Source organism: Lynx canadensis, chromosome F1, assembly GCF_007474595.2.
Source record: "Lynx canadensis isolate LIC74 chromosome F1, mLynCan4.pri.v2, whole genome shotgun sequence".
Taxonomy (NCBI): Eukaryota; Metazoa; Chordata; class Mammalia; order Carnivora; family Felidae; genus Lynx; species Lynx canadensis.
In genome coordinates this window covers 10,564,727-10,578,677 of record NC_044319.2, presented here as the reverse complement: position 1 = coordinate 10,578,677, position 13,951 = coordinate 10,564,727, and the positions used below count along the sequence as shown (strand labels likewise).

Here is a 13,951-nt window from a genome sequence, read left to right as displayed (position 1 = left end):
TTAACTCTGTCAGGTATTTTAGCATGGCTTACCAAGTAGCTAAATATATAAAAGTCACTACATACGGTGTATGTATTGGTTTCTTCATCTGATAGGCCTCTGGCTTTGCTTTAGTCACATTCAGCAGACATCATTCTAACAATTCATGATTTATGCATGGCTTACGCACAGCTTCAGAAACAAAAGCACCAGATACACAAATACATGTATTGACATGTCACATATTGTTCGTAAATTGAGATGGATTTTATTAAATCAAGATTTATTTTTTTAAGATTGTAAATTTTTTAATGTTTATTTATTTTTGAGAGAGAGAGAGAACAAGCAGGGGAGGGGCAGAGAGAGAGGGTGGCAGAGAATCTGAAGTGGGCTCTGCACTGATAGCAGGGAGACTGATGCGGGGCTCAAACTCACAAACTGCAAAATCATGACCTGAGCTGAAGTCAGACACTTAACTGACAGAGTCACCCAGGGAGCTGGCTGAAACCAAATCAAGAAAAATTTTGCATACGTGGTACACTCAGGATTTCTTTTATATTAGGTGTTACAAGGCTACCTTCCTTCGGTTTTTGAGGTGTGGCAGGGGTGTCCCAGCATACTTTGGAGGGTCTGCTATAGGAATCCATATCTGATTTGGGTCCTAAGCTTTGTTTCTGTCTACCTTGACCTTCGAGGCCATCAAGATTAAAGTTTATATATGCCTGGACTAACAAATATCTTCAGGGAGAAAGTGGCTCTCATGCTCACTTCTCTGGATTCACTTTTCCCTACATTTTGGACTGATAATCCCTTACTATCAAGGCAGTTCTTTGTTACTTTCAGGACAGTTTTTTTTCTTTACAATAATTTTTAAAGTCTTTAATCAAGAATATTTTAGTTGTTTTCAATGGGAGGATGGGTTAAAGTAAATTAGACTATAATTATTGGAAAAAGAAACGTCTCCGTTTTATACATTTGACACAGATGACACATACAACTAAGAAGTTACCATCAATAAGGTATGCCTCCAAACTCTTACTCTGTAAAAAAATAAACATTTCAAAATTCTATTCGCATTAATCTTTCCATGATTAATGAGGTCATCTTTCCATGAGGTCTTTCCATGACCTCAAAAATAAAGTCAAACTCTAAGAACAGATAATATTTGACTCAGGATCAAAAAACGTTATTTTGGGCACCTGGGTGGCTCATTCAGTTAAGCATCAGACTCTTGATTTAGGGTCAGGCCAGGATCTCATGGTTCGTAAGATCGAGCCCCATGTGGGGCTCTGTGCTGACAATTCGGAGCCTGCTTGGGATTCTCTCCCTCCTCCTTGGCCCCTCCCTTGCTCACCACTCTCTAAATAGATAAATAAACACATATTAAAAACTGTCTATTTTCCTATGTAATTAATCATCTATGTTTATATATTTTTTTACTATTTCAATCTGATAGCAAATTTGGATCTATGAAGACCACTACATGAAAAAAGATAAAGTCTTGTTATGTTTAAACTTTTTAAAAGTATTATCTGATTGGGGCGCCTGGGTGGCGCAGTCGGTTAAGCGTCCGACTTCAGCCAGGTCACGATCTTGCGGTGCGTGAGTTCGAGCCCCGCGTCAGGCTCTGGGCTGATGGCTCAGAGCCTGGAGCCTGTTTCCGATTCTGTGTCTCCCTCTCTCTCTGCCCCTCCCCCGTTCATGCTCTGTCTCTCTCTGTCCCAAAAATAAATAAACGTTAAAAAAAAAAAATTTAAAAGTATTATCTGATTAATCATTTCTTAAACTGGCAACAAGAAGGAGTAAGCACTTTTTAAATATACATATTCTATTGGGAACCATGCCATCAAAGTGAATGTCCTCTTTCCAAAAATAAGCAAATAAAGAAGAAACAAGACCTTCTAAAAATCACTCCATTGAGTATGGTGACAAAATAATCGAAAGCAATGACTTGGAGAGAGAGGTGAACACCTATGTGCATAATAGTACCATTATTCACAATATCACAGTGGTAGAAGTAACACAAGTGTCCACTGAAAGATGAATGGATAAACAAAATGTGGTATGTACATACAATAGAATATTCAGGCTTAAAAAAGAAAATCTTGACACACGCTGGAACATGTTTGAACGTTAAAGACATCATGCTAAGTGAAATATGCAGTAATAAAAAGACAAATATCATATAAACACTTATATGAGGTATCTGAAGTAGTCACATTCATAGAGACAAAAAGGAGAACGGTGGTTGCCAAGGACTGGAGGGAGGAGGGAAGAAAAAGGAGTTCTTGTTTAATGGGTACAGAGTTTCAGTTTTGCAAGATGAAAATAGTTCTGTAGCCTGATGTGCTGACAACATCAACAATGTAAATATACTTAATGTCACCGAACACAAACATTAAAAATGATTAAGATAGTTAATATTACGTTATGTGTATTTTAATACAATTAAAAAAAAGTGAAGCTCTGCATCTTTTCAAAAACAAAAAGATTATTCCATTGGTGTTTAGACAACTACTATGAATACTGTTAGCATTAAAATTCTGAGAGTGATGGGTCAAAAAGCATTCCAAACATACATCATTACATCATTCCAGGAAATTTCCTCTATTGTAACAAAAAGGTTGTCCTAGTACAATATAATGATTTATAAGAAATATACCTTTGGGGGTGCTTGGGTGGCTCAGTTGGTTAAGCATCTGACTCTTGATTTCAGCTCAGGTCATGATCTCATGGTTCATGGTATGGAGCCCGAGCCCTACATCGGGCCCTCTACTGACAGCACAGAGCCTGCTTCGGATTCTGTCTCTCTGCCCCTCCCCACCGCCCCCACCCCCGCCCCCCACTCAAAACAAACGAACATTTAAAAAATAAATAAATAAATCTTTGGTCATTCAGATGACCAAAATCTATTTCTCTGATATATCTGGTCTTGCTCAATGGTTTTTGAAAATGCTTCAGAGACATAAAGGTGACATGGATGTCTTGTTATCAATGGAGGTGACTTTTGGAATCCACCAGAGAGTGGCAACTGGTTGCAAGAAAGGGCAATCGTAAGATGAGAGAGCTGCAACTTGGGAGTGGTGAGGGGCTGGAGGTTGACTCAGTCAGTGATCAAAGACAATCAGTCAGGACCATGGACTATGTAATGAAGCCTCCATAAAAACCCAAGAAGACAGCTTTTTGGCCTTTTTCAGAGGGCCTCCACATTTGGGAGATCAGAATGCTTCAACATGCCACTGAGCCAGGCCCCAAGCTCCACACTGGAATTGGGTCTAGGCACCTTAAAAGACCTAGTAATTGCAGACCTAAAACAAGTAGGATTTGAAAATCTCAAGTTTCCCTCTGCTAAGTCAGGACAATTAAGTAAAGCTATTTCTGAAACAAAATTATGACCTGTCTCTTAATCAAGAATATCTTCAATATGAACTTCATTCAGACTGAAGGACCACAAACATTTATTAGAATATCTTAACTGTTCAAATGTGGAAAAACAAGAAATATGTGAATAATTTATTCTTAAGGTTCCTACTATTTTATTTAAAAAAAATTTTTTTAATGTTTATTTATTCTTGAGAGAGAGAGAGAAAGAGACAGACAGGCAGACAGACTATTTGTGGGGGAGGGGCAGAGCAAGAGAGAGACGCAGAATCTGAAGCAGGCTCCAGGCTCTGAGCTGTCAGCAGAGAAACTGAAGCAGGCTTCAAACTCAAGAGCCGTGAGACATGACCTGAACCGAAGACAGGTGCTTAACTGACTAAGCCACCCAGGCACCCCAGGTTGCTACCATTTTAAATGAGTGTTTGGTCTGACAATCTACCAAGTTCTCACTGATACAAAAATAGGTGTATGGTTTCTCCATATAGAGAGAAGAGCCACTAAAAATGAGAAATAATCCTAAAACTCAATATTATATGCCAGTTTACGGTAGTAGATATCATGAAGCATTGCACTGGAACCTAAATACTGTTTTTTCAAACTGATAATATCTTAAACCACTTGGCTGAAGGGTAGATTTTTTGAGCATGAAAGAAAAAAAAAAAATCACATTGTCCTTTTCCCCCCAAAGAATGGTTTATTGAGATAATGTTACTTTTGGCAATTTTACCCAGGTGGATACAGCGAAGCATATTCAAATTTGCTGGAGTCAAAAGCCCAGTGAAATCTAATGTTTCCCTAAGAAGACTAAGGGATATTCATATAATAACTTCCAAATTATATAACTAACTGTAGCAAAATAAGGATATTTTGTTACAAATGGCCATTCCATAATCATTTACAGTTTCTTAATTTTTAGCTTAATTTTTCTCATGAAATGATAGATTTTTTAAACCACTTTACCTTTCTGCTGTAAGGATTACTAATTACTAACTTGGTGTCATCTGAGCCAGATAAAATATATTCTCCAGTCTCATTCCAACAGATTGTATTAACCTAAAAAGAAAACGAAATGTAAATTTAAGCAAACTGGACATAAAAACAAGTATGTCATCTTTCAGTTAACTGACAGTTCAAAATTTATTATCACTAATAAAGTTGCATCTATGATAAGCAGTATTTACCACTTTACCTATTGAAAATACAGCTGTTTAGTAAATACAACGTTCTGTAAATTCACAACGAAATGACTGAGTCTTTAAATTTTATTGTTTAAATTTATTTTAATTAATTCATTTTGTACCCAGAAACATAAAACCAGGCCACCTTAAAAAAAAAAAATTAAAAGAACTTACTCAGAGCTATAGTAATCAAGGCTGTGTGGTATTGTCATGATCACAAATTTAAATCAATGGAATGGAATTGGAGTCCAGAAATAAACCTGTACATTTATGGCCAAGTAATTTTTGACAAGGGATCTAAGACCATTCTAAGGAAAAAGAATATTTTTTCAACAAATAGTGCTGAGACAACTGGATATACGCAAGGAAAGGAACACCACATACAGAAATTAACTGAAAATGCTAAAAAAAAAACCCCTAAATGTAAGAGCCCAAACTATAAAACTTAGAAGGAAACACAGGTATCAATCTTTATGAAAATTAAAACCACAATGAATTACCACTTCCCGCCCAGAAGGATGGCTATAATGATTAAAAAAAAAAAAAATGACACAAAAGAGTAAGTTAGCTATGTTGTCAAGAAATTGGAATCCTTATACATTGTTGGTAGGAATGCAAAATTGTGCTGCTATTTAAACAGATTGGCAGGGGCGCCTGGGTGGCGCAGTCGGTTGAGCGTCCGACTTCAGCCAGGTCACGATCTCGCGGTCCGTGAGTTCGAGCCCCGCGTCTGGCTCTGGGCTGATGGCTCAGAGCCTGGAGCCTGTTTCCCATTCTGTGTCTCCCTCTCTCTCTGCCCCTCCCCCGTTCATGCTCTGTCTCTCTCTGTCCCAAAAATAAATAAACGTTGAAAAAAAAAAAATTAAAAAAAAAAAAAAAAGCCAATAATGTCAAGTTAGGAAAAAACAAAAAAACAAAAAACTTGACAAAAAAAAAAATAAAAAAATAAAAAAAAAAACAAAAAACAGATTGGCAGTTCCTCAAAAACTGAAACAGAGCGACCCTATGACCCAGCAATTCTACAACAAGGATATACCCAAGAGAATTGAAAACATGGACCAAACAAAAACGTGTACACAAAAACCAGAGCTGCATTACTCCTAAGAGCCAAATAGCGAAGCAACCCCAACATTTATGAAAGAATGGATAAACAAAATGTCACTATCCATTTGCTCCTAACAAAATACGCATACAAGGAAATACTCAGCAGCAACATGAAGCAGCGACACAAGCTGCAACATGGATACACTTTGAAGACATTATGCTGAGTGAAGGAAGCCAATCTGAAAGGTCACATATTATATGATTCCATTTATTTCAAAATTCTAAAACAGGCATATCTGTAGAGACAGAAAGTAGATTAGTGATTGCCAACAGCTAGGTGGAGGGGGAATGGGAGGGAATGATAACTGCTATGTACTTTCTTTGTCAGGTGGTGAAAATATACTGGAATTAGCGGTGGACGGTACAACTTTATGAACATACTAAAAAAAACCCTGAATTACACACTTAAAGTGGGTGAATTGTATGGTATATGAACTGTATCTAAATAAAAAAAAAATAGATTCCACTTTCAGTCAAGACAGAATAACACCGACCAAATTTACTATAACATCTGCAACAAATAAAAAACAGCAGAATACACATCCCCCTTTTTTTTAGAGACAGAGAGACAGAAAGAAAGAGAGAAAGCAAGCAGGGGAGAGGGGCAGAGGGAAAGAGAAAGAGAATTCTAAGCAGGTGCCACACCCAGCATGCAGCCCAACATGGGGCTCAGTCCCATGACCCTGAGATCATGACCTGAACCGAAATCAAGAGTTGGACACTCAACTAACTGAACCACCCAGGTGCCCCTACACCTTCTTCTTAAGTACACAAAAATCTATTTACCAATACAGAAAATACTTATGGGCCATAAAACAAATCTTAATATTTTTAAAAGATTTCAACTAAATACAGAGTATGTTTTCTGACCAAAATGGAACTAAATGAAAACCATTAACACAAAGAAATATTTGGAAACTACAAAATAACAGATGCTCAAAATAGAAATTACCTAATAAATTAGAAGGTATTTTGAACTGAATGAAAATGAAAGCACAACATATCTCATCTTATGGGTTGCAACTAAATCTGTATTTAGAAGTAAACTTATAACACTAAAATACCTATATTAGAAAAGATAAAGGTCCCCTATCAGTGACCTCAACTTCTATTAAAAAAAATTATAAAAAGAACAAGTAAAACCCAAAGTCAGCATCAGATTACAAATAATGAGTATCAGAGCAGGAATCAATGAAACCACAGAAAACAGAAAAAAAAAAAAAAAAAAAAAGAAACATACACGAAAACACTAGAAGCTGATTCTCTGATTCTCTGACAAGACAAATAAAATTAATGAACATGTTGTCAGACTAATCAAGAAAAAAAGGGGGGGGTCAGGGTAACATATTATCAATATGAGAAATGAGAAAGGTGATATCCATCACTAACTACATATTCTACAAATACCTAAACATTAAGGGAACACTATGGTCAACTTTATGCCATTAATGCAACAACATGGATGAAATTGACAAACTCCTTGAAACACACATACTAAACAAAATTCACTCAAAATATAATCTATTTTTATTAGGGGATTATAGTTAGAGTTTTCCACAAAGAAAACTCAAGGCCCAGATGGCTTTACTGGTGAATTCTGCCAAACATTTAAAAATAATTAAGTAATAAGAATTCTGTACCAAGTCTTCAGAATATTAAAAAGACAATATAAGTACTGGAACTAATAAGTGAGTTTAGAAAGTTTGTGCAATACAGACAAATATGCAAAAACAGGACAGAGAATTAAAACAACAACATGGTATCACTAGATTTCTACTAGAATGTCTAAATGTTTTTTTAAATTACTATACCAGATGTAAAGGAGAAACAGACGAAAAAACAGCAGACTTCAATAACCCATTTTCAACAATGGATAAATCATACAGACAGAAAATCAATAAGAAAACATTAGAATTGAACTACACCTTAGATCAAGATTTAGACATACACAGAATAGTTCATCAAACAGCAGAACAGACATTCCTCTCAAGTGCACACAGAACATTCTCCAGGATAAATCATGCTAAATCACAAAACAAATATTAGCAAATTTTAAAAGAGTTAAGGCATACTAAGTATCTTTCTGACCAAAATGGTGAAAACTAGAAATTAAACAGAAGGAAAACTGGAAATTTCACCAACATATCGAAATTAAATAATACACTCTTGGACAACTAATGGGTCAAAAAAAAAATATCTTGAAATAAGCAAAAATGGAAATAAAACACATGGGATGCTGCAAACACAGTTCTAAGCAGGAATTTTATAGCAATAAATGCCTATGTAAGAAAAAAGAAAGATCACAAAAAAGCAACAGAACTTGACACATTAAGGAAATAGAAAAAGAAAAACAAACTAAACCCGAAGTTAGCAGAAGAAAGGAGACAACAAAGATCAGAGCATAAATAAATGAAATAAAGAATACAGAAACAATAAAAAAGATCAATAAGACTAACAGTTGGTTTTTTGAAAAGAAAAAAAATGACAAGCCTTTAACTAGACTAGCAAGGAAAAAAGAGAGAAGATCCAAATAAATAAAATTATAAAAGAGATTACAAATGATACCACAGAAATACAAAGGACTGTAAGAGAACACAGTCTCTTACACACCAACAAACTAGACAACTTACTTTTTAGTATAAGCTACCTAACCTGAATCATGAAAAAATAAAAATTCTGAATTGGCCACTAACAAGTAAGGGGACTGAATCAGTAATCAAAAACCTTTAAAAAAAAAAAAAGGAGCGTGTAGGTGGCTCATTCGGTTGAACTCCTGATTTTGGATCAGGTCATTATCTCACAGTTCGAGAGTCTGAGCCCCATATCGGGCTCTGCACTGACAGAGAGCCTGCTTGAAATTCTTGCTCTCTCAACAATAAATATTAGAGTGAGAGTGAGTGAGAGAGAGAGAGAGAGAGAGAAGCCCAGGATCAAATGGCCTCAGGGGCTTTAAATATTTACCAAACATTTAAAGAATAAACACCAATCCTTCTCAAACTCTTCCAAAAAACTGAAGAGGAGGATACATGCCCAAATTCATTTTCTGAGGCAAGCATTACCCTAACACCAATCAATAAATGTGATATACCACATTAATATAATGAATGACAAAAATCATATGATCACCTCAATATATATAGAAAAAACATCTGACAAAATTCAACATCTTTCACAATAAAAATTCCCAACAAACTAAATATAGAAGGAATATTATCTCACCAATTTAAAGGCTGTATATGACAAACCCACAGTTAACATCATACTCAATGGTGAACAGCTGAAAGCTTTTCCTCTGAGATTAGGAACAAGAGAAGGGTAACTACTCTCATCACTTTTATTTAACATAGTACTGGAGTCGTGACCAGAACAATTAGGCAAGAGAAAGAATAAAAGGCATCCAAATTGAAAATGATGAAGTAAAATGGTGTCTGCTGGCAGATGACATGATCTTTATACATAGAAAACCCTGAAGATTCCACCAACAAACTGTTAGCACTAATAAATGAATTTAGTAGTTTCAAGATATAGAATCAACAAACAAATATCACTCACATATCTACATACTAACAATCAACTATTTAATGCCAAGTTACAATAGCATCGAAAACAATAAAATACTTAGGAATAAATTTAACCAAAGAGGTAAAAGATCTGTACACTGAGATCTACACAATATTGATGAAAGACAATGAAGAAGACACAAATAAATAGAAAGATATGCTGAGTTCATGTACTGGAAGTCTTAATTTTATCAAAATGTCCATACTACCCAAAGCCATCTATAGACTCAGGGCAATCTCTACTAAAATTCCAATGGCATTTTTCACACAAAGAGAAAAAACAAACCTAAAGTTGTATGGAACCACAGAGAAAGAAAAACAAAGCTGGAGGCATCACACTTCTGACTTAAACTATATTACAAAGTTACAGTAATCAAAATAATATGGTATTGACATAAAAACAGACACACAGACCAATGCAACAGACTATAGAGCCCAAAAAACCCATACATATGTGGTCAATTAATTTACAACAAAGGATCCAAGAATATTCAATGGAGAAAGGACAGTCTTTTCAATAAATGGTTTTGGGAAAACTGGATGTTCACATACAAAATAAAAAAAATTAACTTGAAATGGATAAGACAAAAATAAAGAAATAAATAAAAGAAAAAAAAAAAAAAAGAAATGGATAAGACTTATAAACATAAGACCTGAAGAAAAACAGTGAAAAACTCCTTGACCTGGGTAGTCATTTTTTTAGATATGACACCAAAAGCACAAGCAACAAAAGCAAAAATCAACGAGTGGGACTAAATCAAATTCAGAAGCTTCTGCACAGCAACAGAAATCAACAAAATGAACAGGAACCCTAGAGAATTGGAGAAAATATATGCAAACCATAATTTGACAAGGGGCTAATATCTAAAATATATAAGGAGCTCATATAATCAGTTAACAATAACAACAAAAAGCCCCAAATAATCTGATTTTTAAGGGCAAAGAATCTAAATAGACATTTTCCAAAGATATACAAATGGCCAAAAAAATATATGAAAGGCTACTCAACATCACTAATCATGAGGGAAATGCAAATCAAAACAGTAGTGAGAGATCAGCTCATGCATACCAGAATGGCTATTATCAAACACAGACAGGAAATATCAAGTCCTGGTAATACGTAGAGCTAAATGAAATGTGGAGGTAAGCTTTACAGTTATATGGAGTAAGAGTTCTGAGTAAAAGGCATAAAACATACAAGGCAGGGGCGGACTTGGCGTATTCGAGGAACAGCAAAGAGATGAGTGTGACTAGAACAAATATGCGTAACAGAGAACACAGTACAGGATGAAACTGGAGAGAGCCGCTTGCGCCAAATCACAGGGCCTGGAAGCAACAAGGCCTTGGCATTCACTAGAAGTACGCTGGAAATCGACTGGAGAGTTTTGAGCAGTTGAGTATTATGAACAGATGATACATCACATAATTTTCTTTATAAATTTTCTTTCTACCCTCTCCTTATTTTGAAGGATATAACAGAAACTCAGAAAAGTACATATACATATAAGACTTATAACACTGTTTACCGCATTTTGACTTTAAGAATACATAGACAAATAATACAAGATAACCAGGACTACAGAATAAAGGGTACATACAACCAATATGACAATATAAAAGCATACAAGCTGACAGAGGTGTGAAACAGAGATAAAAAGGTGGAGAGAAGGGGTGCCTGGCTGGCTCAGTCGAGCATTCAACTCTTGATCTCGGGGTTCTGAGTTTAAGCCCCATGCTGGGTATAGAGATTACTTAAAAATAAAATCTTAAAACAAAAAAGGTGGAGGGAAGGATGAAAGAATTAAAAGTCTCTACCTTACAGAATGGAAATTCAAGAGATACCATCTATAAATGACAGAAAAACAAAAGGATGTTTATGTATGTTGTTTAGTGTAAAGACTAAGAACAGTAATATAAAAATTCTGAGAAGCCTACATCTTAGAAAGTGAGAGAGTTCTATAAATGAGTTAAATTCTCTATCATGGCAGGAACTCAGTAGATGATGTTTGAAGTTGCCAATTCAAAAAAGATCAATGTAAGAGTATTACATGGAGATACAAAAGAAATCATCAGAAGATCTGAAATGAAAAATGATTCAAAGAGGTTGTTTTTGGAAAAAAGGATAGGAATAAGGGAGAGTGAGACACATCTGTTACTTTTTGTTATGATCCATTTGAACCATGCGCATATATTATTTTGGTCCGCTCCCTCCAAAAATGGTTTTTAGCTTTAAAATAAATACATATACCTGAACTGTATTTATAGCATAATTATAATTCCATAATAGTGCACTGGAAATACAAAGTATATAAAAACAAGTTAAATGACACCACAAGAAACCAAAGAGTATCTGGAATGTGTGACAGTCTATAGGAAAACTGACTTACACTCTGTAACAAGTCAATGGCAGGAACAAAGAAGGGGAAGCCTGCTCTACTTTAATAGTGATTTGAGAGGCAGGGCACTTATGATGAGCACTGGGTGTTGTATGTAAGTAATGAATCACTAATAAATGCTACTCCTGAAACTAATATTACACTGTATGTTAACTAACTAGAATTCAAATAAAAACTAGAAAAAAGAAGAGGCATGGCAATCAAGGAATAAACTTTGCCTGGAACCTCTTTTGAACAAACAACTATAAAAAGACATTTTAAATAATAAGAGAAATTTAATTATGGACTGTATATCAGATGATACCAAAAATATACTGTCAATCTTGTTAAATTACATAATAGCATTTTGGTTACATAAGAAAATGTCCATTGCTTTTTGGCTACACACAGGAGTGAAATGACATAATATCTAGGGTATTATGATATTCTGAGAAAAATGAAATGGAAAATATGTCCCAATATTTAAAAAAAAATTTTTTTTAATGTTTATTTTTGAGGGATAGAGCGAGCGAGCGAGCATGGGAGGAGCAAAGAGAAAGGGAGACACAGAATCTGAAGCAGGCCCCAGGCTCTGAGCTGTCAGCACAGAGCCCGATGCGGGGCTCGAACCCACAAATTGTTAAGATAACGACCCGAGCCAAAGTCGGACGCTTAACCGACTGAGCCACCCAGGCGCCCCAAACATGTCCCAATCTTGATAATTGCTAAATCCACCTGATGAGTATATGAAAAAGCATTGCCTGAAATTTTCAGAACAGAAATTAAAAGGAAAAGGATTCTGTTTTGGCCCTGTTAAATCTGGCATGCCCATTAGACATGCAACCAGTAGAGAGCTGGATACGTGAATCTGGAGTTTGGGGAAGAAATAGAGAGCTGGAAGTCATGGTTTTTTAGCCGTGGGACCGGATAGCATGTCTCAGAAAAGTGAAGAGAAAAGAGGGTGGGAGGAGCCAGGACAAAGTCCCAGTACATCCAACAACTGAAGGTCAAGAAGCGGAGGAGTCAGCTAGAGGACAGAGAAGACGCAGTGAGTCAATGAGATACAGAGAGAACCAAGAGAGTGTGGTGTTAGCAGAAACCAAGAGAAAAAATATTTCAAAAAAGAACATGTGTTCAATTAATGTCTAAATTTCCTGAGAAGTAACCACTAGTAATCATTAGTGACCTTCACAAAAGCAGTACCGTTGAGTGAGAGGGAAGCCTTTTGATAATATTAGAAAACTCATCTGTACTCTTAAAAATCTCCCACATACTTTTCTAAAATCAAAATAAACTTTATGTTTTAACGTCAAACTTCATTCTCCCATTTTTTATTACAGTTATTCATAATCTCTTCAAAGAGGATGGGGCATTTCATCAAATATTGAGCACTTGGTATTAAGGTCCTTCATAGTGGAGAATTAATTATTACTTACACAGCCATCATGCACATTCAGGGTTGCTTCAAGTTTCAATCTTTGGATAAATTCTCTTCTTCCTGTTTAAAAAAAACAAACTAAATAAGTTATAAGTCATTCTTGATGAAGAAAGTATAACAAAGAAGTTAAGAGCCCAGGATCCCGCATGAGGCAGCTCTAACTTCAACTCCCACTTAGAAGCTGAGTGATACCACCTCAGCCCTCATTCCCTCATTAAGTAGTTCCTGCCTACCTGATGTTGTTATTGCAAGGATAAACGGTTCAAAGATAGAAAGGGCTTAGCACAGTGGCTGGACCACAGTAATCATTCACATATATATTCAACCAATATATTGAGTACTCATTCCATTCCAGGTGGTGTTCTAGGAGCTAGGAGTACAGTGGTGAAATAAAACAGAAAAAGAACTCTGCACTCTAATGAGCTTATTGAAAGACAATAAACAACACGTCACCTGATGAAAGTGTCAAATGGAAAAATAGAGAAAGAGGATAGGACTAGAGGTGGGGGATAGGGTTTTGAACCTTAAATAGGTGGGCAAACAGTGTTTTGTTAGATACTACCTACTTTTAAACACATCTCAATTTCAGAAATGTTAAAATATTTTAAAGTTCATTTTACAATGAAATGTACCAGCAAAAAAATAAAATAAAATCAGTCTAAATGTCCATCAATAGCAGAATTATAATACTGCAAAAATAGAAATCACTTTGAAAATGAGAAATGTTTCCCTTTAAAAAATGAATCATCTTTATCAAAGAAAGACCAAAAAGCTTCATGTTTATTCAGGAGCTGTAATGAAAAGAAGCTGAATATATGACAAAGAACGATAATTAGCTAAGTAAATCAGGCTGATGAGATCTCAAATAAAATTAAATTGGACTATGCTCTCTGTACACTGTCACCAGGGACAGATTTCTGTACACTTTCTTGCCAT

The 13,951-nt window shown here is 35.5% G+C and overlaps 1 protein-coding gene across 1 annotated transcript in view; it reads right to left on the bottom strand.

The window, feature by feature from the left end:
• Positions 1 to 13,951, bottom strand: part of DCAF6 (DDB1 and CUL4 associated factor 6) — a 134,045-nt gene that overhangs the window by 104,676 nt on the left and 15,418 nt on the right. The window contains 2 exon segments of the mRNA XM_030303239.2: positions 4,321 to 4,413; positions 13,014 to 13,075. Coding sequence (XP_030159099.1) covers positions 4,321 to 4,413; positions 13,014 to 13,075 — 155 coding nt within the window.